The sequence below is a fragment of the Telmatherina bonti genome (genome assembly GCF_933228915.1).
Source record: "Telmatherina bonti genome assembly, chromosome: 3".
Lineage (NCBI taxonomy): Eukaryota > Metazoa > Chordata > Actinopteri > Atheriniformes > Telmatherinidae > Telmatherina > Telmatherina bonti.
Genome location: NC_136621.1, coordinates 39264816 through 39292261, shown reverse-complemented (window position 1 = coordinate 39292261; position 27446 = coordinate 39264816). Strand labels below are relative to the sequence as shown.

General features: G+C 47.4%; 1 protein-coding gene across 1 annotated transcript in view; it reads left to right on the top strand.

The window, feature by feature from the left end:
• The window catches only part of pglyrp2 (peptidoglycan recognition protein 2), a gene marked incomplete at both ends in the record, with an annotated part of 55702 nt that overhangs the window by 12212 nt on the left and 16044 nt on the right, over positions 1-27446 (top strand). Inside the window, one exon of the mRNA XM_079264159.1 lies at positions 2236-3096. Coding sequence (XP_079120285.1) covers positions 2236-3096 — 861 coding nt within the window. The remainder of the gene's footprint in view (positions 1-2235; positions 3097-27446) is intronic.

Here is a 27446-nt window from a genome sequence, read left to right as displayed (position 1 = left end):
TGGTTTATGTCCTAAATTGACCAAAATGACATGTTTTTTCTGTGCAATTCTGCCTTTAGTTAATTGTTAATAAGATCCCCAGTGACTAACATTGTTTCCCAACACCGGTGACCTCACAGCATCTGCTGTGAAATAGTTAAACATGAACCATAAATCTGTTTAATCTGCCGTCTTATTTGCTGGAAGTGATTTTAATGAGGAAAGCAAATGAAAAGAAAATGATTCTGATCATCTGAGGAAAACTGAGAGGGCAACAAGCTAATCTTTGCTCCTGACACACTTTGAAGGGCAGTAGGCTTAATCAGTATTTGTACCCCATCAGTGTACATAGAGTACTGTTCCCTGTTGGGACATAACACTGCAGTCATGCACGTACACAAACACACTTAAAGGGCCACCATGTTGCTGCGCTACGCTGTTTTCAGAAAAGTCTGCTTTAGCAGGTTACACTGAGGAGTCATCCTGTTTTTTTTATCTGTTTCAGGCTTTAATTCTGCTCATTTTATTTAAAAAAGGCAACAACAAGGTGATGCAGCATGACTTCATGTGGATCAGCGCTCTTTATTCTGGCTTTTTTCTACTTTTCTCCAGTCAACAGCAGGCCGACAGGTAAAACACTCGTCATGTTGTTTCCCGAAAATTAGTTTTATTTACTGATAACTTTTTAATCTGGAGCCTTTAGATATTTAGAAATAAGACTCTTGTTTTAATTGTAATTAAAATACTGAAAATTGTTGGGTTTTTTGTTTTTTTGTTTTTTTTTGTGTGTAAAACTTTTTTATTCATTTCTGTTTCTTACTGCTAAAATAAAATATTTGGGGTCATAATCTTTTCAAATTCCAGGTTTTTGTGATGTTTAAAAATGAAAACTTCTCTCAGCTTAAACATGACTTATATTCTGTAAAATCCAAGTGGGAAACAAACGTTAGGGGGGAAAACACATGAAACATGTGCAATAAGCTGGTTGCAGAAGTCTGGACACCCTTAAACTGGTCCTTTGTTGAAGCAGCTGATCAGTGCATTTAATCTATCAGTCATCCTTCTTTGCACACACGATCCAGAACGTTCGCAGTCCTCTGCACGTCTCACATTTTCCAGATTTAAGTCTGAGCTCCATAAGTGTAATTTTCTCCAGTTAAAGACGTTTTTTTGAGTCGTCGGGTTGAAAGATGAAATTTCTCTTCAGCAGCAACCTGAAGGTTTTGGACCAAAAGTAAATCAGGTGTTTGGTTCTCCATCTGCACTTTTTAGTTGAAGACTAGCAATCCTAAAGCATGATACTGCCACCACCGTGCTACGCTGTGACTGTCATGTAAAATGTTTCTTTCTCCTCCTGACTGATGGTTTTCAGCACTGAGGTCTATTTGCTGCTGTGATGGATGGCAGGTCTGTATGTAATAAGTAATAACTAGATTTTTATTTTCTTCCTGGAAAGTATTTGTATGTTTCTTAGTTTCATTGTAAAAGTCACCCTGAAGGTGTGAAAGAGTAAACGTTTAGTCACTGAAACCCGATATTTTGGACACGCTTTATATCCATTATGGAAATTTTGTCCCAAAACATTTCCCTCTTTTCCCTCAGGACATAAAAAACATGCATGGAGATTTAGTAAATATTTGAACCCTTTTATGCATCACATTAATCAAGATTTTACTTTGTATTTATTTAGTTTTATTTATTTGAATCTATAAAACTTTCATACATTCATGATTATATTATAATAGTTTCAGTAAACTGTATAATTTTCTTTTCCTATTTATCACTAAAGCAAACTTGGGAAATCACAAGGTCTGCATTTATGTTAAATTTGAAGATGTTTATTCATTCTTCAGTGTGTGCAAGTGTACTGAATGACTCACTAATGTCCACTGAAGTGGTTCATTTACCAATGTACCATCCTCATCATGAATATGCAGGAAAAGACCTTGTAAAAGGGTTCATGCAGGTGATTTTAAGTGATTTTGGACATGTTTCTGATCTCTTTGTAATGCTTTGATTTACAACATGCTACGCTCTCTGCTCATGTGACCCTGCATCGTCTCTGCAACACATTTTTAATCTTGTTTTACATTAGTCCTGTCTGCAGCTCTGTTTCTCTGGTTTGTAAAAGAGTTTTGTAAGGAAATATTTCCCCAAAGCGAATCTCATGTGGTATGTCCACGTTAGCGAGCCCTTACAGGCTCTGATGATCTTCCTTACTTCTTTTTGTGTGTGTGTTTGTGATGTTGCTGCCAGGTGTCCACCTCCGTAACATGGAAAGCTTCATCGGAGCTGTGCAGCAGGTTGAAGAGTCAAACCCGGGTCTGTCTCCTCTGGATCTGGTCAGAGCCCTGCGGAGGACCGCTGGCCATGATGACGAGATGACCATCCATTTCTTGGGGGCATCCTATAACGTCAGTGACTCTGAGGGTCTAGAGAGAGCCATTCTGAACGCAACATTATTTAGCTTTTTTGACAAGGCCATCCACCACATTATGACAGACCACGGAGAGGAGCGAGGAGTGGTTCTTGCACCAGACGGCACCACCGTGGCGCTTGCGCCCTTATTGTTGGGAATCGAATCGGGTCTGAAGGCCAAAACGGAGGGGACACAAGCTGTCGGGATCTTCCCTCTCACCCTTGGCAGGACGCTGGGCCTGTCGTTCCTCAGCCTCCAGGACTTCCCACCATCTTTCCGTCTGGGTCCGAACGGGTGCTGGGACGATGTGAAGCGCCCGAAGATGTACAAGCTTTATCAACCTGCAACTTTGGCCACAGATGCTGTTATCAATGGGGGCATGGATGGAGTTATACTGGGAATGAACATCAGTAGTCTACCTGCATCTGAACAGCCTGCGGCCCTCAGTGAGGTTCTGAAAGGGTACTACAGCTTCACTCTGCAGGAGGGACTGGGCCTGGATGCCATCACCAGCCATGTTAGTCCCAGGAGAAGGGAGCTCTCCAGATCACTTCTGGAGGACCTTGATCTTCAGAGCCAGGTGATGGAGACGTTAGCTTTGGTCTGGAAACTGGAGAAGACAGAGTGGATTGCTCAGGACACCGGAGTGGGAAAGGCGGTGAAAGATGGATTGAAGGAGTTTGTGCACAGATACTGGGGTGAGTAATTAAATACCAAAGACATGTGAGCTCCTGCACAGCATGAACTGTAATAATGAGACTTTTTTAAAGATTATCTTGGAAAGGAAACACAAAGAGTAAATGTCTTTTCCCAGAAGGTGATGCTGCTGGATCTTTCTGCCTCACATTGGGCTGAAGAAGTCCCCCTCCATTGTTTCCTCGCTGTGTTGTGTAAAGGTTGTGAAAAATGATGCATTATTTCCAGCAGCTTGTGCAGAATTCTCTCCTGGACAAGCTGCTGCAGTTTTATGATGCTGCAGAGCTGATTGCGCTTTCCATAAAAACCAGAAGATCTGCAACGTCTGGGTGATGACTCTGACTCGTCTCAGCTTCCTTAATGGGGGCATGTTAAACAAAAATCCCTTTCTAAGGGCTTAGAATTGTCTCCTGTGGTGTTCTAAGTCATGAACAGATCAAAGAACCCCATAAAAACGGGGTTTAGCAGACGTTGACACGAAGAATCTAAATAGTTAAATCTAAAATCTAAAATCTCCACTTTTATGACGTTCGACTGGTATTCAACACCGCCCTTACCTGTGTGGGGTTTGCTAACCCCACCTGTCTTCAGAAAGCAGTAGGAAGTGTGGCCAGCTGAACTAACAAGTTGACTCTTGTGAGGGGTCAAAGACGTGATTTTGGATCTGAGATGTGATGTTGGGTCTGAAATGTGATGTTAGGTTTGAGATGTGATGTTGGGTCTGAGATGTGGTGTTGGGTCTGAGATGTGGTGTTGGGTTTGAGATGTGATGTTGGGTCTGAGATGTGGTGTTGGGTCTGAGATGTGTTGTTGGGTTTGAGATGTGTTGTTGGGTCTGAAATGTGGTGATGGGTCTGAGATGTGGTGTTTGGTCTGAGATGTGATGTTGGGTCTGGGACGTGGTTTTTGGTTTTAGATGTGGTTTTGGCTCTGAGATTTGGTTTGGGTTTTGGGATGTGGTGTTGGGTCTGAGATGTGGTGTTGGGTCTGAGATGTGTTGGGTCTGGAATGTGGTGTTGAGTCTGAGATGTGATGTTGGGTCTGAGATCTATTGTTGGGTCTGAGATGTGGTTTTTGCTCTGAGATGTGGTGTTGGATCTGATATGTGCTGCTGGGTCTAAAATGTGGTGTTGGGTCTGAGATGTGATGTTGGGTCTGAGATGTGATGTTGGGTCTGAAATGTGGTGTTAGCTCTGAAATGTGGTGATGAGTCTGAGATGTGGTGTTTGGTCTGAGATGTGATGTTGGGTCTGGGACGTGGTTTTTGGTTTTAGATGTGATTTTGGGTCTGGGATGTGGTTTTGGCTCTGAGATTTGGTTTGGGTTTTGGGATGTGGTGTTGGGTCTGAGATGTGGTGTTGGGTCTGAGATGTTGTGTTGGGTCTGGAATGTGGTGTTGAGTCTGAGATGTGATGTTGGGTCTGAGATCTATTGTTGGGTCTGAGATGTGGTTTTTGCTCTGAGATGTGGTGTTGGATCTGATATGTGCTGCTGGGTCTGAAATGTGGTGTTGGGTCTGAGATGTGATGTTGGGTCTGAGATGTGATGTTGGGTCTGAGATCTATTGTTGGGTCTGAGATGTGGTTTTTGCTCTGAGATGTGGTGTTGGATCTGATATGTGCTGCTGGGTCTGAAATGTGGTGTTGGGTCTGAGATGTGATGTTGGGTCTGAGATGTGATGTTGGGTCTGAAATGTGGTGTTAGCTCTGAGATGTGATGTTGGGTCTGAGATGTGGTGTTGGGTTTGAGATGTGGTGTTGGGTCTGAGATTTGCTTTGGGTTCTGGGATGTGGTGTTGGGTCTGAGATGTGGTTTTGGGTCTGGGATGTGGTGTTGGGTCTGAGATGTGGTGTTGGGTCTGGGATGTGGTGTTGGGTCTGGGATGTGATGTTGGGTCTGAAATGTGGTGTTAGCTCTGAGATGTGGTTTTGGGTCTGGGATGTGGTGTTGGGTCTGAGATGTGGTGTTGGGTCTGAGATTTGCTTTGGGTTCTGGGATGTGGTGTTGGGTCTGAAATGTGGTGTTAGCTCTGAGATGTGATGTTGGGTCTGAGATGTGATGTTGGGTCTGAAATGTGGTTTTGGGTTTGAGATGTGGTGTTGGGTCTGAGATTTGCTTTGGGTTCTGGGATGTGGTGTTGGGTCTGAGATGTGATGCTGAGTTTGAGATGTGGTGTTGGGTCTGAAATGTGGTGTTGGCTCTGAGATGTGATGTTGGGTCTGAGATGTGATGTTGAGTTTGAGATGTGGTGTTGGGTCTGAAATGTGATATTGGGTTTGAGATGTGATGTTGGGTCTGAGATTTGATTTTGAGTCTGTGATGTGGTGTTGGGTCTGAGATGTGATGTTGGGTATGAGATGTGGTGTTGGGTCTGGGATGTGGTGTTGGGTCTGGTATGTGGTGTTGGGTCTGAGATGTGGTTTTGGCTCTGAGATTTGGTTTGGGTTCTGGGATGTGGTGTTGGGTCTGAGATGTGATGTTGGGTTTGAGATGTGGTGTTGGGTCTGAGATGTGGTGTTGGGTCTGAGATGTGATGTTGGGTTTGAGATGTGGTGTTGGGTCTGAAATGTGGTGTTGGGTCTGAGATGTGATGTATGGTCTGAGATGTGATGTTGGGACTGAGTTGTGGTGTCTGGTCTGGGATGTGGTGTTGGGTCTGGGATGTGGTGTTGGGCCTGACATGTGGTGTTGGGTCTGAGAAGTGGTTTTTGCTCTGAGATGTGGTGTTGGATCTGATATGTGCTGCTGGGTCTGAAATGTGGTGTTGGGTCTGAGATGTGATGTTGGGTCTGAGATGTGATGTTGGGTCTGAAATGTGGTGTTAGCTCTGAGATGTGATGTTGGGTCTGAGATGTGATGTTGGGTCTGAAATGTGGTGTTGGGTTTGAGATGTGATGTTGGGTCTGGGATGTGCTGTTGGGTCTGAGATTTGCTTTGGGTTCTGGGATGTGGTGTTGGGTCTGAGATGTGGTGTTGGGTCTGGGATGTTGTTTTGGGTCTGAGATGTGATGTTGGGTCTTAAATGTGGTGTTAGCTCTGAGATGTGATGTTGGGTCTGAGATGTGATGTTGAGTTTGAGATGTGGTGTTGTGTCTGAAATGTGGTGTTGGGTCTGATATGTGGTGTTGGGTCTGAGATGTGATGTTGAGTTTGAGATGTGGTGTTGGGTCTGAAATGTGGTGTTGGGTCTGATATGTGGTGTTGGCTCTGGGATGTGCTGTTGGGTCTGATATTTGCTTTGGGTTCTGGGATGTGGTGTTGGGTCTGAGATGTGATTTTGGGTCTGAGATGTGGTTTTGGGTCTGGGATGTGATGTTGGGTCTGGGATGTGATTTTGAGTCTGGGATGTGGTGTTGGGTCTGGGATGTGGTGTTGGGTCTGAGATGTGGTGTTGGGTCTGAGATGTGATGTTGAGTTTGAGATGTGGTGTTGGGTCTGAAATGTGGTGTTGGGTCTGATATGTGGTGTTGGCTCTGGGATGTGCTGTTGGGTCTGATATTTGCTTTGGGTTCTGGGATGTGATGTTCGGTCTGAGATGTGATGCTGGGTATGAGATGTGGTGTTGGGTCTGAAATGTGATATTGGGTTTGAGATGTGATGTTGGGTCTGAGATTTGATTTTTGGTCTGGGATGTGATTTTGAGTCTGTGATGTGGTGTTGGGTCTGAGATGTGGTGTTGGGTCTGGTATGTGGTGTTGGGCCTAAGATGTGGTTTTGGCTCTGAGATTTGGTTTGGGTTCTGGTATGTGGTGTTGGGTCTGAGATGTGATGTTGGGGTTGAGATGTGGTGTTGGGTCTGAGATGTGGTGTTGGGTCTGAGATGTGATGTTGGGTTTGAGATGTGGTGTTGGGTCTGAAATGTGGTGTTGGGTCTGAGATGTGATGTATGGTCTGAGATGTGATGTTGGGACTGAGTTGTGGTGTCTGGTCTGGGATGTGGTGTTGGGTCTGATATTTGCTTTGGGTTCTGGGATGTGGTGTTGGGTCTGAGATGTGATTTTGGGTCTGAGATGTGGTTTTGGGTCTGGGATGTGGTGTTGGGTCTGAGATGTGATTTTGGGTCTGAAATGTGATTTTGGGTCTGAGATGTGATGTTGGGTCTGGGATGTGATTTTGGGTCTGAGATGTGGTTTTGGGTCTGAAATGTGATATTGGGTTTGAGATGTGATGTTGGGTCTGAGATTTGATTTTTGGTCTGGGATGTGATTTTGAGTCTGTGATGTGGTGTTGGGTCTGAGATGTGATGTTGGGTATGAGATGTGGTGTTGGGTCTGGGATGTGGTGTTGGGTCTGGTATGTGGTGTTGGGTCTGGTATGTGGTGTTGGGTCTGAGATGTGGTTTTGGCTCTGAGATTTGGTTTGGGTTCTGGGATGTGGTGTTGGGTCTGAGATGTGATGTTGGGTCTGAGATGTGGTGTTGGGTCTGAGATGTGATGTTGGGTTTGAGATGTGGTGTTGGGTCTGAAATGTGGTGTTGCGTCTGAGATGTGATGTATGGTCTGAGATGTGATGTTGGGACTGAGTTGTGGTGTCTGGTCTGGGATGTGGTGTTGGGTCTGGGATGTGGTGTTGGGCCTGACATGTGGTGTTGGGTCTGAGAAGTGGTTTTGGCTCTGAGATTTGGTTTGTGTTCTGGGATGTGGTGTTGGGTCTGGGATGTTGTTTTGGGTCTGAGATGTGATGTTGGGTCTTAAATGTGGTGTTAGCTCTGAGATGTGATGTTGGGTCTGAGATGTGATGTTGAGTTTGAGATGTGGTGTTGGGTCTGAAATGTGGTGTTGGGTCTGATATGTGGTGTTGGCTCTGGGATGTGCTGTTGGGTCTGATATTTGCTTTGGGTTCTGGGATGTGGTGTTGGGTCTGAGATGTGATTTTGGGTCTGAGATGTGGTTTTGGGTCTGGGATGTGATGTTGGGTCTGGGATGTGATGTTGGGTCTGGGATGTGATTTTGAGTCTGGGATGTGGTGTTGGGTCTGGGATGTGGTGTTGGGTCTGAGATGTGGTGTTGGGTCTGAGATGTGATGTTGAGTTTGAGATGTGGTGTTGGGTCTGAAATGTGGTGTTGGGTCTGATATGTGGTGTTGGCTCTGGGATGTGCTGCTGGGTCTGATATTTGCTTTGGGTTCTGGGATGTGATGTTCGGTCTGAGATGTGATGCTGGGTATGAGATGTGGTGTTGGGTCTGAAATGTGATATTGGGTTTGAGATGTGATGTTGGGTCTGAGATTTGATTTTTGGTCTGGGATGTGATTTTGAGTCTGTGATGTGGTGTTGGGTCTGAGATGTGGTGTTGGGTCTGGTATGTGGTGTTGGGCCTGAGATGTGGTGTTGGGTCTGAGATGTGGTTTTGGCTCTGAGATTTGGTTTGGGTTCTGGGATGTGGTGTTGGGTCTGAGATGTGATGTTGGGTTTGAGATGTGGTGTTGGGTTTGAGATGTGGTGTTGGGTCTGAAATGTGGTGTTGGGTCTGAGATGTGGTTTTGGCTCTGAGATGTGATGTTGGGTTTGAGATGTGGTGTTGGGTCTGAAATGTGGTGTTGGGTCTGAGATATGGTGTTGTGTCTGAGATGTGATGTTGGGTCGCGGATGTGGTGTTGGGTCTGAGATGTGATGTTGGGTCTGGGACGTGGTTTTTGGTTTGAGATGTGATTTTGGGTCTGGGATGTGGTTTTGGCTCTGAGATTTGGTTTGGGTTTTGGGATGTGGTGTTGGGTCTGAGATGTGGTGTTCCGTCTGAGATGTGGTGTAAGCTCTGAGATGTGGTGTTGGGTCTGGGATGTGGTGTTGGATCTGGAATGTGATGTTGAGTCTGAGATGTGATGTTGGGTCTGACATCTATTGTTGGGTCTGAGATGTGGTCTTGGGTCTGAGATGTGATGTATGGTCTGAGATGTGTTGGGTCTGGGATGTGCTGTTGGGTCTGAGATTTGCTTTGGGTTCTGGGATGTGGTGTTGGGTCTGGGATGTGATTTTGAGTCTGGGATGTGGTGTTGGGTCTGAGATGTGATGTTGGGTCTGAGATGTGGTGATGGGTCTGGGATGTGGTGTTGGGTCTGGTATGTGGTGTTGGGCCTGAGATGTCGTGTTGGGTCTGAGATGTGGTTTTGGCTCTGAGATTTGGTTTGTGTTCTGGGATGTGGTGTTGGGTCTGAAATGTGGTGTTAGCTGTGAGATTGTGATGTTGGGTCTGAGATATGATGCTGTGTCTGAGATGTGGTGTTGGGTCTGAGATGTGATGTTGGGTCTGAAATGTGATGTTGGGTCTGAAATGTGGTGTTAGCTCTGAGATGTGATGTTGGGTCGAAGATGTGGTGTTGGGTTTGAGATGTGGTGTTGGGTCTGAGATTTGCTTTGGGTTCTGGGATGTGGTGTTGGGTCTGAGATGTGGTTTTGGGTCTGGTATGTGGTGTTGGGTCTGAGATGTGGTGTTGGGTCTGGGATGTGGTGTTGGGTCTGGGATGTGATGTTGGGTCTGAAATGTGGTGTTAGCTCTGAGATGTGATGTTGGGTCTGAGATGTGATGTTGGGTCTGAGATGTGATGTTGGGTCTGAAATGTGGTTTTGGGTTTGAGATGTGGTGTTGGGTCTGAGATTTGCTTTGGGTTCTGGGATGTGGTGTTGGGTCTGAGATGTGATGTTGAGTTTGAGATGTGGTGTTGGGTCTGAAATGTGGTGTTGGCTCTGAGATGTGATGTTGGGTCTGAGATGTGATGTTGAGTTTGAGATGTGGTGTTGGGTCTGAAATGTGGTGTTGGGTCTGATATGTGGTGTTGGCTCTGGGATGTGCTGTTGGGTCTTATATTTGCTTTGGGTTCTGGGATGTGGTGTTGGGTCTGAGATGTGATTTTGGGTCTGAGATGTGGTTTTGGGTCAGGGATGTGGTGTTGGGTCTGAGATGTGATTTTTGGTCTGAGATGTGATTTTTGGTCTGAAATGTGGTGTTGCGTCTGAGATGTGATGTATGGTCTGAGATGTGATGTTGGGACTGAGTTGTGGTGTCTGGTCTGGGATGTGGTGTTGGGTCTGGGATGTGGTGTTGGGCCTGACATGTGGTGTTGGGTCTGAGAAGTGGTTTTTGCTCTGAGATGTGGTGTTGGATCTGATATGTGCTGCTGGGTCTGAAATGTGGTGTTGGGTCTGAGATGTGATGTTGGGTCTGAGATGTGATGTTGGGTCTGAAATGTGGTGTTAGCTCTGAGATGTGATGTTGGGTCTGAGATGTGATGTTGGGTCTGAAATGTGGTGTTGGGTTTGAGATGTGATGTTGGGTCTGGGATGCGCTGTTGGGTCTGAGATTTGCTTTGGGTTCTGGGATGTGGTGTTGGGTCTGAGATGTGGTGTTGGGTCTGGGATGTTGTTTTGGGTCTGAGATGTGATGTTGGGTCTTAAATGTGGTGTTAGCTCTGAGATGTGATGTTGAGTTTGAGATGTGATGTTGGGTCTGGGATGTGGTGTTGGGTCTGAGATGTGATTTTGGGTCTGGGATGTGGCGTTGGGTCTGAGATGTGGTGTTGGGTCTGGGATGTGGTGTTGGGTCTGGGATGTGATGTTGGGTCTGAAATGTGGTGTTAGCTCTGAGATGTGATGTTGGGTCTGAGATGTATGTTGGGTCTGAAATGTGGTGTTGGGTTTGAGATGTGGTGTTGGGTCTGAGATTTGCTTTGGGTTCTGGGATGTGGTGTTGGGTCTGAAATGTGGTGTTAGCTCTGAGATGTGATGTTGGGTCTGAGATGTGATGTTGGGTCTGAAATGTGGTTTTGGGTTTGAGATGTGGTGTTGGGTCTGAGATTTGCTTTGGGTTCTGGGATGTGGTGTTGGGTCTGAGATGTGATGTTGAGTTTGAGATGTGGTGTTGGGTCTGAAATGTGGTGTTGGCTCTGAGATGTGATGTTGGGTCTGAGATGTGATGTTGGGTCTGAAATGTGGTTTTGGGTTTGAGATGTGGTGTTGGGTCTGAGATTTGTTTTGGGTTCTGGGATGTGGTGTTGGGTCTGAGATGTGATGTTGAGTTTGAGATGTGGTGTTGGGTCTGGTATGTGGTGTTGGGTCTGGTATGTGGTGTTGGGTCTGAGATGTGGTTTTGGCTCTGAGATTTGGTTTGGGTTCTGGGATGTGGTGTTGGGTCTGAGATGTGATGTTGGGTTTGAGATGTGGTGTTGGGTCTGAGATGTGGTGTTGGGTCTGAGATGTGATGTTGGGTTTGAGATGTGGTGTTGGGTCTGAAATGTGGTGTTGGGTCTGAGATGTGATGTATGGTCTGAGATGTGATGTTGGGACTGAGTTGTGGTGTCTGGTCTGGGATGTGGTGTTGGGTCTGGGATGTGGTGTTGGGCCTGACATGTGGTGTTGGGTCTGAGAAGTGGTTTTTGCTCTGAGATGTGGTGTTGGATCTGATATGTGCTGCTGGGTCTGAAATGTGGTGTTGGGTCTGAGATGTGATGTTGGGTCTGAGATGTGATGTTGGGTCTGAAATGTGGTGTTAGCTCTGAGATGTGATGTTGGGTCTGAGATGTGATGTTGGGTCTGAAATGTGGTGTTGGGTTTGAGATGTGATGTTGGGTCTGGGATGTGCTGTTGGGTCTGAGATTTGCTTTGGGTTCTGGGATGTGGTGTTGGGTCTGAGATGTGGTGTTGGGTCTGGGATGTTGTTTTGGGTCTGAGATGTGATGTTGGGTCTTAAATGTGGTGTTAGCTCTGAGATGTGATGTTGGGTCTGAGATGTGATGTTGAGTTTGAGATGTGGTGTTGGGTCTGAAATGTGGTGTTGGGTCTGATATGTGGTGTTGGGTCTGAGATGTGATGTTGAGTTTGAGATGTGGTGTTGGGTCTGAAATGTGGTGTTGGGTCTGAGATGTGGTGTTGGCTCTGGGATGTGCTGTTGGGTCTGATATTTGCTTTGGGTTCTGGGATGTGGTGTTGGGTCTGAGATGTGATTTTGGGTCTGAGATGTGGTTTTGGGTCTGGGATGTGATGTTGGGTCTGGGATGTGATTTTGAGTCTGGGATGTGGTGTTGGGTCTGGGATGTGATGTTGGGTCTGGGATGTGATTTTGGGTCTGAGATGTGGTTTTGGTCTGAAATGTGATATTGGGTTTGAGATGTGATGTTGGGTCTGAGATTTGATTTTTGGTCTGGGATGTGATTTTGAGTCTGTGATGTGGTGTTGGGTCTGAGATGTGATGTTGGGTATGAGATGTGGTGTTGGGTCTGGGATGTGCTGTTGGGTCTGATATTTGCTTTGGGTTCTGGGATGTGATGTTCGGTCTGAGATGTGATGCTGGGTATGAGATGTGGTGTTGGGTCTGAAATGTGATATTGGGTTTGAGATGTGATGTTGGGTCTGAGATTTGATTTTTGGTCTGGGATGTGATTTTGAGTCTGTGATGTGGTGTTGGGTCTGAGATGTGGTGTTGGGTCTGGTATGTGGTGTTGGGCCTGAGATGTGGTTTTGGCTCTGAGATTTGGTTTGGGTTCTGGGATGTGGTGTTGGGTCTGAGATGTGATGTTGGGTTTGAGATGTGGTGTTGGGTCTGAGATGTGGTGTTGGGTCTGAGATGTGATGTTGGGTTTGAGATGTGGTGTTGGGTCTGAAATGTGGTGTTGGGTCTGAGATGTGATGTATGGTCTGAGATGTGATGTTGGGACTGAGTTGTGGTGTCTGGTCTGGGATGTGGTGTTGGGTCTGATATTTGCTTTGGGTTCTGGGATGTGGTGTTGGGTCTGAGATGTGATTTTGGGTCTGAGATGTGGTTTTGGGTCTGGGATGTGGTGTTGGGTCTGAGATGTGATTTTGGGTCTGAGATGTGATTTTGGGTCTGAGATGTGATGTTGGGTCTGGGATGTGATTTTGGGTCTGAGATGTGGTTTTGGGTCTGAAATGTGATATTGGGTTTGAGATGTGATGTTGGGTCTGAGATTTGATTTTTGGTCTGGGATGTGATTTTGAGTCTGTGATGTGGTGTTGGGTCTGAGATGTGATGTTGGGTATGAGATGTGGTGTTGGGTCTGGGATGTGGTGTTGGGTCTGGTATGTGGTGTTGGGTCTGGTATGTGGTGTTGGGTCTGAGATGTGGTTTTGGCTCTGAGATTTGGTTTGGGTTCTGGGATGTGGTGTTGGGTCTGAGATGTGATGTTGGGTTTGAGATGTGGTGTTGGGTCTGAAATGTGGTGTTGGGTCTGAGATGTGATGTTGGGTCTGAGATGTGATGTTGGGTCTGAAATGTGGTGTTAGCTCTGAGATGTGATGTTGGGTCTGAGATGTGATGTTGGGTCTGAAATGTGGTGTTGGGTTTGAGATGTGATGTTGGGTCTGGGATGTGCTGTTGGGTCTGAGATTTGCTTTGGGTTCTGGGATGTGGTGTTGGGTGTGAGATGTGGTGTTGGGTCTGGGATGTTGTTTTGGGTCTGAGATGTGATGTTGGGTCTTATAAGTGGTGTTAGCTCTGAGATGTGATGTTGAGTTTGAGATGTGATGTTGGGTCATGGATGTGGTGTTGGGTCTGAGATGTGATTTTGGGTCTGAGATGTGGTTTTAGGTCTGGGATGTGGTGTTGGGTCTGAAATGTGGTGTTGGGTCTGGGATGTTGTTTTGGGTCTGAGATGTGATGTTGGGTCTTAAATGTGGTGTTAGCTCTGAGATGTGATGTTGGGTCTGAGATGTGATGTTGAGTTTGAGATGTGGTGTTGGGTCTGAAATGTGGTGTTGGGTCTGATATGTGGTGTTGGGTCTGAGATGTGATGTTGAGTTTGAGATGTGGTGTTGGGTCTGAAATGTGGTGTTGGGTCTGATATGTGGTGTTGGCTCTGGGATGTGCTGTTGGGTCTGATATTTGCTTTGGGTTCTGGGATGTGGTGTTGGGTCTGAGATGTGATTTTGGGTCTGAGATGTGGTTTTGGGTCTGGGATGTGATGTTGGGTCTGGGATGTGATTTTGAGTCTGGGATGTGGTGTTGGGTCTGGGATGTGGTGTTGGGTCTGAGATGTGGTGTTGGGTCTGAGATGTGATGTTGAGTTTGAGATGTGGTTTTGGGTCTGAAATGTGGTGTTGGGTCTGATATGTGGTGTTGGCTCTGGGATGTGCTGTTGGGTCTGATATTTGCTTTGGGTTCTGGGATGTGATGTTCGGTCTGAGATGTGATGCTGGGTATGAGATGTGGTGTTGGGTCTGAAATGTGATATTGGGTTTGAGATGTGATGTTGGGTCTGAGATTTGATATTTGGTCTGGGATGTGATTTTGAGTCTGTGATGTGGTGTTGGGTCTGGTATGTGGTGTTGGGCCTGAGATGTGGTGTTGGGTCTGAGATGTGGTTTTGGCTCTGAGATTTGGTTTGGGTTCTGGGATGTGGTGTTGGGTCTGAGATGTGATGTTGGGTTTGAGATGTGGTGTTGGGTTTGAGATGTGGTGTTGGGTCTGAAATGTGGTGTTGGGTCTGAGATGTGGTTTTGGCTCTGAGATGTGATGTTGGGTTTGAGATGTGGTGTTGGGTCTGAAATGTGGTGTTGGGTCTGAGATATGGTGTTGTGTCTGAGATGTGATGTTGGGTCGCGGATGTGGTGTTGGGTCTGAGATGTGATGTTGGGTCTGGGACGTGGTTTTTGGTTTGAGATGTGATTTTGGGTCTGGGATGTGGTTTTGGCTCTGAGATTTGGTTTGGGTTTTGGGATGTGGTGTTGGGTCTGAGATGTGGTGTTCGGTCTGAGATGTGGTGTTGGGTCTGAGATATGTTGTTGTGTCTGAGATGTGATGTTGGGTCGCGGATGTGGTGTTGGGTCTGAGATGTGATGTTGGGTCTGGGACGTGGTTTTTGGTTTGAGATGTGATTTTGGGTCTGGGATGTGGTTTTGGCTCTGAGATTTGGTTTGGGTTTTGGGATGTGGTGTTGGGTCTGAGATGTGGTGTTCGGTCTGAGATGTGGTGTAAGCTCTGAGATGTGGTGATGGGTCTGGGATGTGGTGTTGGATCTGGAATGTGATGTTGAGTCTGAGATGTGATGTTGGGTCTGACATCTATTGTTGGGTCTGAGATGTGGTCTTGGGTCTGAGATGTGATGTATGGTCTGAGATGTGTTGGGTCTGGGATGTGCTGTTGGGTCTGAGATTTGCTTTGGGTTCTGGGATGTGGTGTTGGGTCTGAGATGTGATTTTGGGTCTGAGATGTGGTGTTGGGTCTGGGATGTGGTGTTGGGTCTGGTATGTGGTGTTGGGCCTGAGATGTCGTGTTGGGTCTGAGATGTGGTTTTGGGTCTGGGATGTGATGTTGGGTCCGGGATGTGATGTTGGGTCTTGGATGTGATTTTGAGTCTGGCATGTGGTGTTGGGTCTGAGATGTGATGTAGGGTCTGAGATGTGATGTTGGGTCGCGGATGTGGTGTTGGGTCTGAGATGTGATGTTGGGTCTGGGACGTGGTTTTTGGTTTGAGATGTTATTTTGGGTCTGGGATGTGGTTTTGGCTCTGAGATTTGGTTTGGGTTTTGGGATGTGGTGTTGGGTCTGAGATGTGGTGTTCGGTCTGAGATGTGGTGTAAGCTCTGAGATGTGGTGTTGGGTCTGGGATGTGGTGTTGGATCTGGAATGTGATGTTGAGTCTGAGATGTGATGTTGGGTCTGAGATCTATTGTTGGGTCTGAGATGTGGTCCTGGGCTGAGATGTGATGTATGGTCTGAGATGTGGCGTTGGGTCTGGGATGTGCTGTTGGGTCTGAGATTTGCTTTGGGTTCTGGGATGTGGTGTTGGGTCTGGGATGTGATTTTGAGTCTGGGATGTGGTGTTGGGTCTGAGATGTGATGTTGGGTCTGAGATGTGGTGTTGGGTCTGGGATGTGGTGTTGGGTCTGGTATGTGGTGTTGGGCCTGAGATGTCGTGTTGGGTCTGAGATGTGGTTTTGGCTCTGAGATTTGGTTTGTGTTCTGGGATGTGGTGTTGGGTCTGAAATGTGGTGTTAGCTGTGAGATTGTGATGTTGGGTCTGAGATATGATGCTGTGTCTGAGATGTGGTGTTGGGTCTGAGATGTGATGTTGGGTCTGAAATGTGATGTTGGGTCTGAAATGTGGTGTTAGCTCTGAGATGTGATGTTGGGTCTGAGATGTGGTGTTGGGTTTGAGATGTGGTGTTGGGTCTGAGATTTGCTTTGGGTTCTGGGATGTGGTGTTGGGTCTGAGATGTGGTTTTGGGTCTGGTATGTGGTGTTGGGTCTGAGATGTGGTGTTGGGTCTGGGATGTGGTGTTGGGTCTGGGATGTGATGTTGGGTCTGAAATGTGGTGTTAGCTCTGAGATGTGATGTTGGGTCTGAGATGTGATGTTGGGTCTGAGATGTGATGTTGGGTCTGAAATGTGGTTTTGGGTTTGAGATGTGGTGTTGGGTCTGAGATTTGCTTTGGGTTCTGGGATGTGATGTTGAGTTTGAGATGTGGTGTTGGGTCTGAAATGTGGTGTTGGGTCTGATATGTGGTGTTGGCTCTGGGATGTGCTGTTGGGTCTGATATTTGCTCTGGGTTCTGGGATGTGGTGTTGGGTCTGAGATGTGATTTTGGGTCTGAGATGTGGTTTTGGGTCGGGGATGTGGTGTTGGGTCTGAGATGTGATTTTGGGTCTGAGATGTGATTTTGGGTCTGAAATGTGGTGTTGCGTCTGAGATGTGATGTTGGGTCTGAGATGTGATGTTGGGACTGAGTTGTGGTGTCTGGTCTGGGATGTGGTGTTGGGTCTGGGATGTGGTGTTGGGCCTGACATGTGGTGTTGGGTCTGAGAAGTGGTTTTTGCTCTGAGATGTGGTGTTGGATCTGATATGTGCTGCTGGGTCTGAAATGTGGTGTTGGGTCTGAGATGTGATGTTGGGTCTGAGATGTGATGTTGGGTCTGAAATGTGGTGTTAGCTCTGAGATGTGATGTTGGGTCTGAGATGTGATGTTGGGTCTGAAATGTGGTGTTGGGTTTGAGATGTGATGTTGGGTCTGGGATGTGCTGTTGGGTCTGAGATTTGCTTTGGGTTCTGGGATGTGGTGTTGGGTCTGAGATGTGGTGTTGGGTCTGGGATGTTGTTTTGGGTCTGAGATGTGATGTTGGGTCTGAGATGTGGTGTTAGCTCTGAGATGTGATGTTGGGTCTGAGATGTGATGTTGAGTTTGAGATGTGATGTTGGGTCTGGGATGTGGTGTTGGGTCTGAGATGTGATTTTGGGTCTGAGATGTGGTTTTAGGTCTGGGATGTGGTGTTGGGTCTGAGATGTGGTGTTGGGTCTGAGATGTGTTGTAAGCTCTGAGATGTGGTGTTGGGTCTGGGATGTGGTGTTGGATCTGGAATGTGATGTTGAGTCTGAGATGTGATGTTGGGTCTGAAATCTATTGTTGGGTCTGAGATGTGGTCCTGGGCTGAGATGTGATGTATGGTCTGAGATGTGGCGTTGGGTCTGGGATGTGCTGTTGGGTCTGAGATTTGCTTTGGGTTCTGGGATGTGGTGTTGGGTCTGGGATGTGATTTTGAGTCTGGGATGTGGTGTTGGGTCTGAGATGTGATGTTGGGTCTGAGATGTGGTGTTGGGTCTGGGATGTGGTGTTGGGTCTGGTATGTGGTGTTGGGCCTGAGATGTGGTGTTGGGTCTGGGATGTGGTGTTGGGTCTGGTATGTGGTATTGGGCCTGAGATGTCGTGTTGGGTCTGCGATGTGGTTTTGGCTCTGAGATTTGGTTTGTGTTCTGGGATGTGGTGTTGGGTCTGAAATGTGGTGTTAGCTGTGAGATTGTGATGTTGGGTCTGAGATATGATGCTGTGTCTGAGATGTGGTGTTGGGTCTGAGATGTGATGTTGGGTCTGAAATGTGATGCTGGGTCTGAAATGTGGTGTTAGCTCTGAGATGTGATGTTGGGTCTGAGATGTGGTGTTGGGTCTGAGATGTGGTGTTGGGTCTGAGATTTGCTTTGGGTTCTGGGATGTGGTGTTGGGTCTGAGATGTGGTGTTGGGTCTGGGATGTTGTTTTGGGTCTGAGATGTGATGTTGGGTCTGAGATGTGGTGTTAGCTCTGAGATGTGATGTTGGGTCTGAGATGTGATGTTGAGTTTGAGATGTGATGTTGGGTCTGGGATGTGGTGTTGGGTCTGAGATGTGATTTTGGGTCTGAGATGTGGTTTTAGGTCTGGGATGTGGTGTTGGGTCTGAGATGTGGTGTTGGGTCTGAGATGTGTTGTAAGCTCTGAGATGTGGTGTTGGGTCTGGGATGTGGTGTTGGATCTGGAATGTGATGTTGAGTCTGAGATGTGATGTTGGGTCTTAAATCTATTGTTGGGTCTGAGATGTGGTCCTGGGCTGAGATGTGATGTATGGTCTGAGATGTGGCGTTGGGTCTGGGATGTGCTGTTGGGTCTGAGATTTGCTTTGGGTTCTGGGATGTGGTGTTGGGTCTGGGATGTGATTTTGAGTCTGGGATGTGGTGTTGGGTCTGAGATGTGATGTTGGGTCTGAGATGTGGTGTTGGGTCTGGGATGTGGTGTTGGGTCTGGTATGTGGTGTTGGGCCTGAGATGTGGTGTTGGGTCTGGGATGTGGTGTTGGGTCTGGTATGTGGTATTGGGCCTGAGATGTCGTGTTGGGTCTGCGATGTGGTTTTGGCTCTGAGATTTGGTTTGTGTTCTGGGATGTGGTGTTGGGTCTGAAATGTGGTGTTAGCTGTGAGATTGTGATGTTGGGTCTGAGATATGATGCTGTGTCTGAGATGTGGTGTTGGGTCTGAGATGTGATGTTGGGTCTGAAATGTGATGCTGGGTCTGAAATGTGGTGTTAGCTCTGAGATGTGATGTTGGGTCTGAGATGTGGTGTTGGGTCTGAGATGTGGTGTTGGGTCTGAGATTTGCTTTGGGTTCTGGGATGTGGTGTTGGGTCTGAGATGTGGTTTTGGGTCTGGTATGTGGTGTTGGGTCTGAGATGTGGTGTTGGGTCTGGGATGTGGTGTTGGGTCTGGGATGTGATGTTGGGTCTGAAATGTGGTGTTAGCTCTGAGATGTGATGTTGGGTCTGAGATGTGATGTTGGGTCTGAGATGTGATGTTGGGTCTGAAATGTGGTTTTGGGTTTGAGATGTGGTGTTGGGTCTGAGATTTGCTTTGGGTTCTGGGATGTGGTGTTGGGTTTGAGATGTGATGTTGAGTTTGAGATGTGGTGTTGGGTCTGAAATGTGGTGTTGGCTCTGAGATGTGATGTTGGGTCTGAGATGTGATGTTGAGTTTGAGATGTGGTGTTGGGTCTGAAATGTGGTGTTGGGTCTGATATGTGGTGTTGGCTCCGGGATGTGCTGTTGGGTCTGATATTTGCTTTGGGTTCTGGGATGTGGTGTTGGGTCTGAAATGTGGTGTTGGGTTTGAGATGTGATGTTGGGTCTGGGATGTGCTGTTGGGTCTGAGATTTGCTTTGGGTTCTGGGATGTGGTGTTGGGTCTGAGATGTGGTGTTGGGTCTGGGATGTTGTTTTGGGTCTGAGATGTGATGTTGGGTCTTAAATGTGGTGTTAGCTCTGAGATGTGATGTTGGGTCTGAGATGTGATGTTGAGTTTGAGATTTGATGTTGGGTCTGGGATGTGGTGTTGGGTCTGAGATGTGATTTTGGGTCTGAGATGTGGTTTTAGGTCTGGGATGTGGTGTTGGGTCTGAGATGTGGTGTTGGGTCTGAGATGTGGTGTAAGCTCTGAGATGTGGTGTTGGGTCTGGGATGTGGTGTTGGATCTGGAATGTGATGTTGAGTCTGAGATGTGATGTTGGGTCTGAGATCTATTGTTGGGTCTGAGATGTGGTCCTGGGCTGAGATGTGATGTATGGTCTGAGATGTGGCGTTGGGTCTGGGATGTGCTGTTGGGTCTGAGATTTGCTTTGGGTTCTGGGATGTGGTGTTGGGTCTGGGATGTGATTTTGAGTCTGGGATGTGGTGTTGGGTCTGAGATGTGATGTTGGGTCTGAGATGTGGTGTTGGGTCTGGGATGTGGTGTTGGGTCTGGTATGTGGTGTTGGGCCTGAGATGTGGTGTTGGGTCTGAGATGTGGTTTTGGCTCTGAGATTTGGTTTGTGTTCTGGGATGTGGTGTTGGGTCTGAAATGTGGTGTTAGCTGTGAGATTGTGATGTTGGGTCTGAGATATGATGCTGTGTCTGAGATGTGGTGTTGGGTCTGAGATGTGATGTTGGGTCTGAAATGTGATGCTGGGTCTGAAATGTGGTGTTAGCTCTGAGATGTGATGTTGGGTCTGAGATGTGGTGTTGGGTTTGAGATGTGGTGTTGGTTCTGAGATTTGCTTTGGAATCTGGGATGTGGTGTTGAGTCTGAGATGTGGTTTTGGGTCTGGTATGTGGTGTTGGGTCTGAGATGTGGTGTTAGGTCTGGGATGTGGTGTTGGGTCTGGGATGTGATGTTGGGTCTGAAATGTGGTGTTAGCTCTGAGATGTGATGTTGGGTCTGAGATGTGATGTTGGGTCTGAGATGTGATGTTGGGCCTGAAATGTGGTTTTGGGTTTGAGATGTGGTGTTGGGTCTGAGATTTGCTTTGGGTTCTGGGATGTGGTGTTGGGTTTGAGATGTGATGTTGAGTTTGAGATGTGGTGTTGGGTCTGAAATGTGGTGTTGGCTCTGAGATGTGATGTTGGGTCTGAGATGTGATGTTGAGTTTGAGATGTGGTGTTGGGTCTGAAATGTGGTGTTGGGTCTGATATGTGGTGTTGGCTCTGGGATGTGCTGTTGGGTCTGATATTTGCTTTGGGCTCTGGGATGTGGTGTTGGGTCTGAGATGTGATTTTGGGTCTGAGATGTGGTTTTGGGTCGGGGATGTGGTGTTGGGTCTGAGATGTTATTTTGGGTCTGAGATGTGATTTTGGGTCTGAGATGTGATGTTGGGTCTGGGATGTGATTTTGGGTCTGAGATGTGGTTTTGGGTCTGAAATGTGACATTGGGTTTGAGATGTGATGTTGGGTCTGAGATTTGATTTTTGGTCTGGGATGTGATTTTGAGTCTGTGATGTGGTGTTGGGTCTGAGATGTGATGTTGGGTATGAGATGTGGTGTTGGGTCTGGGATGTGGTGTTGGGTCTGGTATGTGGTGTTGGGTCTGGTATGTGGTGTTGGGTCTGAGATGTGATTTTGGGTCTGAGATGTGGTTTTGGGTCTGGGATGTGATGTTGGGTCTGGGATGTGATTTTGAGTCTGGGATGTGGTGTTGGGTCTGAAATGTGGTGTTAGCTCTGAGATTGTGATGTTGGGTCTGAGATGTGATGCTGGGTATGAGATGTGGTGTTGGGTCTGAAATGTGATATTGGGTTTGAGATGTGATGTTGGGTCTGAGATTTGATTTTTGGTGTGGGATGTGATTTTGAGTCTGTGATGTGGTGTTGGGTCTGAGATGTGGTGTTTGGTTATGAGATGTGGTGTTGGGTCTGAGATGTGGTGTTCCGTCTGAGATGTGGTGTTGGGTCTAAGATGTGGTGTTGGGTCTGGGATGTTGTTTTGGGTCTGAGATGTGATGTTGGGTCTGAGATGTTGCTTTGGGTCTGAAATGTGGTGTTTGGTATTAGATGTGATGTTGGGTCTGAAATGTGATGTTGGGTTTGAGATGTAATGTTGGGTCTGAGATGTGGTGTTGGGTCTGAGATGTGGTGTTTGGTCTGAGATGTGGTGTTGGGTCTGAGATATGATGTTGGATTTGAGATGTGGTGTTGGGTTTGAGATGTGGTGTTGGGTCTGAGATATGGTGTTGTGTCTGAGATGTGATGTTAGGTCGCGGATGTGGTGTTGGGTCTGAGATGTGGTGTTGGGTCTGAGATGTGGTGTTGGCTCTGAGATTTGGTTTGGGGTCTGAGATATGATGCTGGGTCTGAGATGTGGTGTTGGGTCTCAGATGTGGTGTTTGGTCTGAGATGTGGTGTTGGGTCTGAGATATGATGTTGGATTTGAGATGTGGTGTTGGGTCTGAAATGTGGTGTTGGGTCTGAGATGTGGTGTTGGGTCTGAGATGTGATGTTGGGTCTGGGATGTGGTGTTGGATCTGAAATGTGATGTTGAGTCTGAGATGTGATGGTGGGTCTTAGATCTATTGTTGGGTCTGGGATGTGCTGTTGGGTCTGAGATTTGCTTTGGGTTCTGGGATGTGGCGTTGGGTCTGGGATGTGGTGTTGGATCTGGAATGTGATGCTGAGTCTGAGACGTGATGTTGGGTTGCGGATGTGATGCTGGGTCCGGGATTTGATTTTTGGTCTGGGATGTGATTTTGAGTCTGTGATGTGGTGTTGGGTCTGGGATGTTGTGTTGGGTCTGGTATGTGGTGTTGGGCCTGAGATGTGATGTTGGGTCTGAGATATGATGCTGGGTCCTAGATGTGGTGTTGGGTCTGAGATGTGGTGTTTGGTCTGAGATGTGATGTTGGGTCGCGGATGTGGTGTTGGGTCTGAGATGTGATGTTGGGTCTGGGACGTGGTTTTTGGCTTGAGATGTGCATTTGGGTCTGGGATGTGTTTTGGTTCTGAGATTTGGCTCGGGTTTTGGGATGTGGTGTTGGGTCTGAGATGTGGTGTTCAGTCTGAGATGTGGTGTAAGCTCTGAGATGTGGTGTTGGGTCTGGGATGTGGTGTTGGATCTGGAATGTGATGTTGAGTCTGAGATTTGATGTTGGGTCTGAGATCTATTGTTGGGTCTGAGATGTGGTCTTGGGTCTGAGATGTGATGTTGGGTCTGGGACGTGGTTTTTGGTTTGAGATGTGATTTTGGGTCTGGGATGTGCTTTTGGCTCTGAGATTTGGTTTGGGTTTTGGGATGTGGTGTTGGGTCTGAGATGTGGTGTTCGGTCTGAGATGTGGTGTAAGCTCTGAGATGTGGTGTTGGGTCTGGGATGTGATGTTGGGTCCGGGATGTGATGTTGGGTCTTGGATGTGATTTTGAGTCTGGGATGTGGTGTTGGGTCTGAGATGTGATTTAGGGTCTGAGATGTGATGTTGGGTCGCGGATGTGGTGTTGTGTCTGAGATGTGATGTTGGGTCTGGGACGTGGTTTTTGGTTTGAGATGTGATTTTGGGTCTGGGATGTGCTTTTGGCTCTGAGATTTGGTTTGGGTTTTGGGATGTGGTGTTGGGTCTGAGATGTGATGTTGGGTCTGAGATGTGGTCCTGGGCCTGAGATGTGATGTATGGTCTGAGATGTGGAGTTGGGTCTGGGATGTGCTGTTGGGTCTGAGATTTGCTTTGGGTTCTAGGATGTGGTGTTGGGTCTGGGATGTGATTTTGAGTCTGGGATGTGGTGTTGGGTCTGAGATGTGATGTTGGGTCTGAGATGTGGTGTTGGGTCTGGTATGTGGTGTTGGGCCTGAGATGTCGTGTTGGGTCTGAGATGTGGTTTTGGCTCTGAGATTTGGTTTGTGTTCTGGGATGTGGTGTTGGGTCTGAAATGTGGTGTTGGGTCTGGGATATGATGCTGAGTCTGAGATGTGATGTTGGGTCTGAGATCTATTGTTGTGTCTGAGATGTGGTCCCGGGCTGAGATGTGATGTATGGTCTGAGATGTGGCGTTGGGTCTGGGATGTGCTGTTGGGTCTGAGATTTGCTTTGGGTTCTGGGATGTGGTGTTGGGTCTGGGATGTGATTTTGAGTCTGGGATGTGGCGTTGGGTATGAGATGTGATGTTGGGTCTGAGATGTGGTGTTGGGTCTGGGATGTGGTGTTGGGTCTGGTATGTGGTGTTTGGCCTGAGATGTGGTGTTGGGTCTGAGATGTGGTTTTGGCTCTGAGATTTGGTTTGTGTTCTGGGATGTGGTGTTGGGTCTGAAATGTGGTGTTAGCTGTGAGATTGTGATGTTGGGTCTGAGATATGATGCTGTGTCTGAGATGTGGTGTTGGGTCTGAGAAGTGGTGTTGGGTCTGAGATGTGGTGTTGGGTCTTAGATATGATGTTGTGTCTGAAATGTGGTGTTGGGCCTGGGATGTGGTGTTGGGTCTGAGATGTGGTTTTGGCTCTGAGATGTGGTTTTGACTCTGAGATTTGGTTTGGGTTTTGGTATGTCGTGTGGGGTCTGGGATTGGATTTTGGGTCTGAGATATGGTGTTCCGTCTGAGATGTGGTGTTGGATCTGAGATGTGGTGTTTGGTTATGAGATGTGGTGTTGGGTCTGAGATGTGGTGTTCCGTCTGAGATGTGGTGTTGGGTCTAAGATGTGGTGTTGGTCTGGGATGTTGTTTTGGGTCTGAGATGTGATGTTGGGTCTGAGATGTTGCTTTGGGTCTGAAATGTGGTGTTTGGTATTAGATGTGATGTTGGGTCTGAAATGTGATGTTGGGTTTGAGATGTAATGTTGGGTCTGAGATGTGGTGTTGGGTCTGAGATGTGGTGTTTGGTCTGAGATGTGGTGTTGGGTCTGAGATATGATGTTGGATTTGAGATGTGGTGTTGGGTCTGAGATGTGGTGTTGGGTCTGAGATATGGTGTTGTGTCTGAGATGTGATGTTAGGTCGCGGATGTGGTGTTGGGTCTGAGATGTGGTGTTGGGTCTGAGATGTGGTGTTGGCTCTGAGATTTGGTTTGGGGTCTGAGATATGATGCTGGGTCTGAGATGTGGTGTTGGGTCTCAGATGTGGTGTTTGGTCTGAGATGTGGTGTTGGGTCTGAGATGTGGTGTTGGGTCTGAGATGTGATGTTGGGTCTGGGATGTGGTGTTGGATCTGAAATGTGATGTTGAGTCTGAGATGTGATGGTGGGTCTTAGATCTATTGTTGGGTCTGGGATGTGCTGTTGGGTCTGAGATTTGCTTTGGGTATTGGGATGTGGCGTTGGGTCTGGGATGTGGTGTTGGATCTGGAATGTGATGCTGAGTCTGAGACGTGATGTTGGGTTGCGGATGTGATGCTGGGTCCGGGATTTGATTTTTGGTCTGGGATGTGATTTTGAGTCTGTGATGTGGTGTTGGGTCTGGGATGTTGTGTTGGGTCTGGTATGTGGTGTTGGGCCTGAGATGTGGTGTTGGGTCTGAGGTGTGGTCTTGGCTCTGAGATTTGGTTTGGGTTCTGGGATGTGGTGTTGGGTCTGAGATGTGATGTTGGGTCTGAGATGTGGTGTTGGGTCTGAGATGTGGTGTTGGGTCTGAGATGTGATGTTGGGTCTGAGATATGATGCTGGGTCCTAGATGTGGTGTTGGGTCTGAGATGTGGTGTTTGGTCTGAGATGTGATGTTGGGTCGCGGATGTGGTGTTGGGTCTGAGATGTGATGTTGGGTCTGGGACGTGGTTTTTGGCTTGAGATGTGCATTTGGGTCTGGGATGTGCTTTTGGTTCTGAGATTTGGCTCGGGTTTTGGGATGTGGTGTTGGGTCTGAGATGTGGTGTTCAGTCTGAGATGTGGTGTAAGCTCTGAGATGTGGTGTTGGGTCTGGGATGTGGTGTTGGATCTGGAATGTGATGTTGAGTCTTGGATGTGATTTTGAGTCTGGGATGTGGTGTTGGGTCTGAGATGTGATTTAGGGTCTGAGATGTGATGTTGGGTCGCGGATGTGGTGTTGTGTCTGAGATGTGATGTTGGGTCTGGGACGTGGTTTTTGGTTTGAGATGTGATTTTGGGTCTGGGATGTGCTTTTGGCTCTGAGATTTGGTTTGGGTTTTGGGATGTGGTGTTGGGTCTGAGATGTGATGTTGGGTCTGAGATGTGGTCCTGGGCCTGAGATGTGATGTATGGTCTGAGATGTGGAGTTGGGTCTGGGATGTGCTGTTGGGTCTGAGATTTGCTTTGGGTTCTAGGATATGGTGTTGGGTCTGGGATGTGATTTTGAGTCTGGGATGTGGTGTTGGGTCTGAGATGTGATGTTGGGTCTGAGATGTGGTGTTGGGTCTGGTATGTGGTGTTGGGCCTGAGATGTCGTGTTGGGTCTGAGATGTGGTTTTGGCTCTGAGATTTGGTTTGTGTTCTGGGATGTGGTGTTGGGTCTGAAATGTGGTGTTGGGTCTGGGATATGATGCTGGGTCTGAGATGTGGTGTTGGGTCTGAGAAGTGGTGTTGGGTCTGAGATGTGGTGTTCGGTCTGAGATGTGGTGTAAGCTCTGAGATGTGGTGTTGGGCCTGGGATGTGGTGTTGGATCTGGAATGTGATGCTGAGTCTGAGATGTGATGTTGGGTCTGAGATCTATTGTTGTGTCTGAGATGTGGTCCCGGGCTGAGATGTGATGTATGGTCTGAGATGTGGCGTTGGGTCTGGGATGTGCTGTTGGGTCTGAGATTTGCTTTGGGTTCTGGGATGTGGTGTTGGGTCTGGGATGTGATTTTGAGTCTGGGATGTGGCGTTGGGTATGAGATGTGATGTTGGGTCTGAGATGTGGTGTTGGGTCTGGGATGTGGTGTTGGGTCTGGTATGTGGTGTTGGGCCTGAGATGTGGTGTTGGGTCTGAGATGTGGTTTTGGCTCTGAGATTTGGTTTGTGTTCTGGGATGTGGTGTTGGGTCTGAAATGTGGTGTTAGCTGTGAGATTGTGATGTTGGGTCTGAGATATGATGCTGTGTCTGAGATGTGGTGTTGGGTCTGAGAAGTGGTGTTGGGTCTGAGATGTGGTGTTGGGTCTGAGATATGATGTTGTGTCTGAAATGTGGTGTTGGGCCTGGGATGTGGTGTTGGGTCTGAGATGTGGTTTTGGCTCTGAGATGTGGTTTTGACTCTGAGATTTGGTTTGGGTTTTGGTATGTCGTGTGGGGTCTGGGATTGGATTTTGGGTCTGAGATATGGTGTTCCGTCTGAGATGTGGTGTTGGATCTGAGATGTGGTGTTTGGTTATGAGATGTGGTGTTGGGTCTGAGATGTGGTGTTCCGTCTGAGATGTGGTGTTGGGTCTAAGATGTGGTGTTGGGTCTGGGATGTTGTTTTGGGTCTGAGATGTGATGTTGGGTCTGAGATGTTGCTTTGGGTCTGAAATGTGGTGTTTGGTATTAGATGTGATGTTGGGTCTGAAATGTGATGTTGGGTTTGAGATGTAATGTTGGGTCTGAGATGTGGTGTTGGGTCTGAGATGTGGTGTTTGGTCTGAGATGTGGTGTTGGGTCTGAGATATGATGTTGGATTTGAGATGTGGTGTTGGGTCTGAGATGTGGTGTTGGGTCTGAGATATGGTGTTGTGTCTGAGATGTGATGTTAGGTCGCGGATGTGGTGTTGGGTCTGAGATGTGGTGTTGGGTCTGAGATGTGGTGTTGGCTCTGAGATTTGGTTTGGGGTCTGAGATATGATGCTGGGTCTGAGATGTGGTGTTGGGTCTCAGATGTGGTGTTTGGTCTGAGATGTGGTGTTGGGTCTGAGATATGATGTTGGATTTGAGATGTGGTGTTGGGTCTGAAATGTGGTGTTGGGTCTGAGATGTGGTGTTGGGTCTG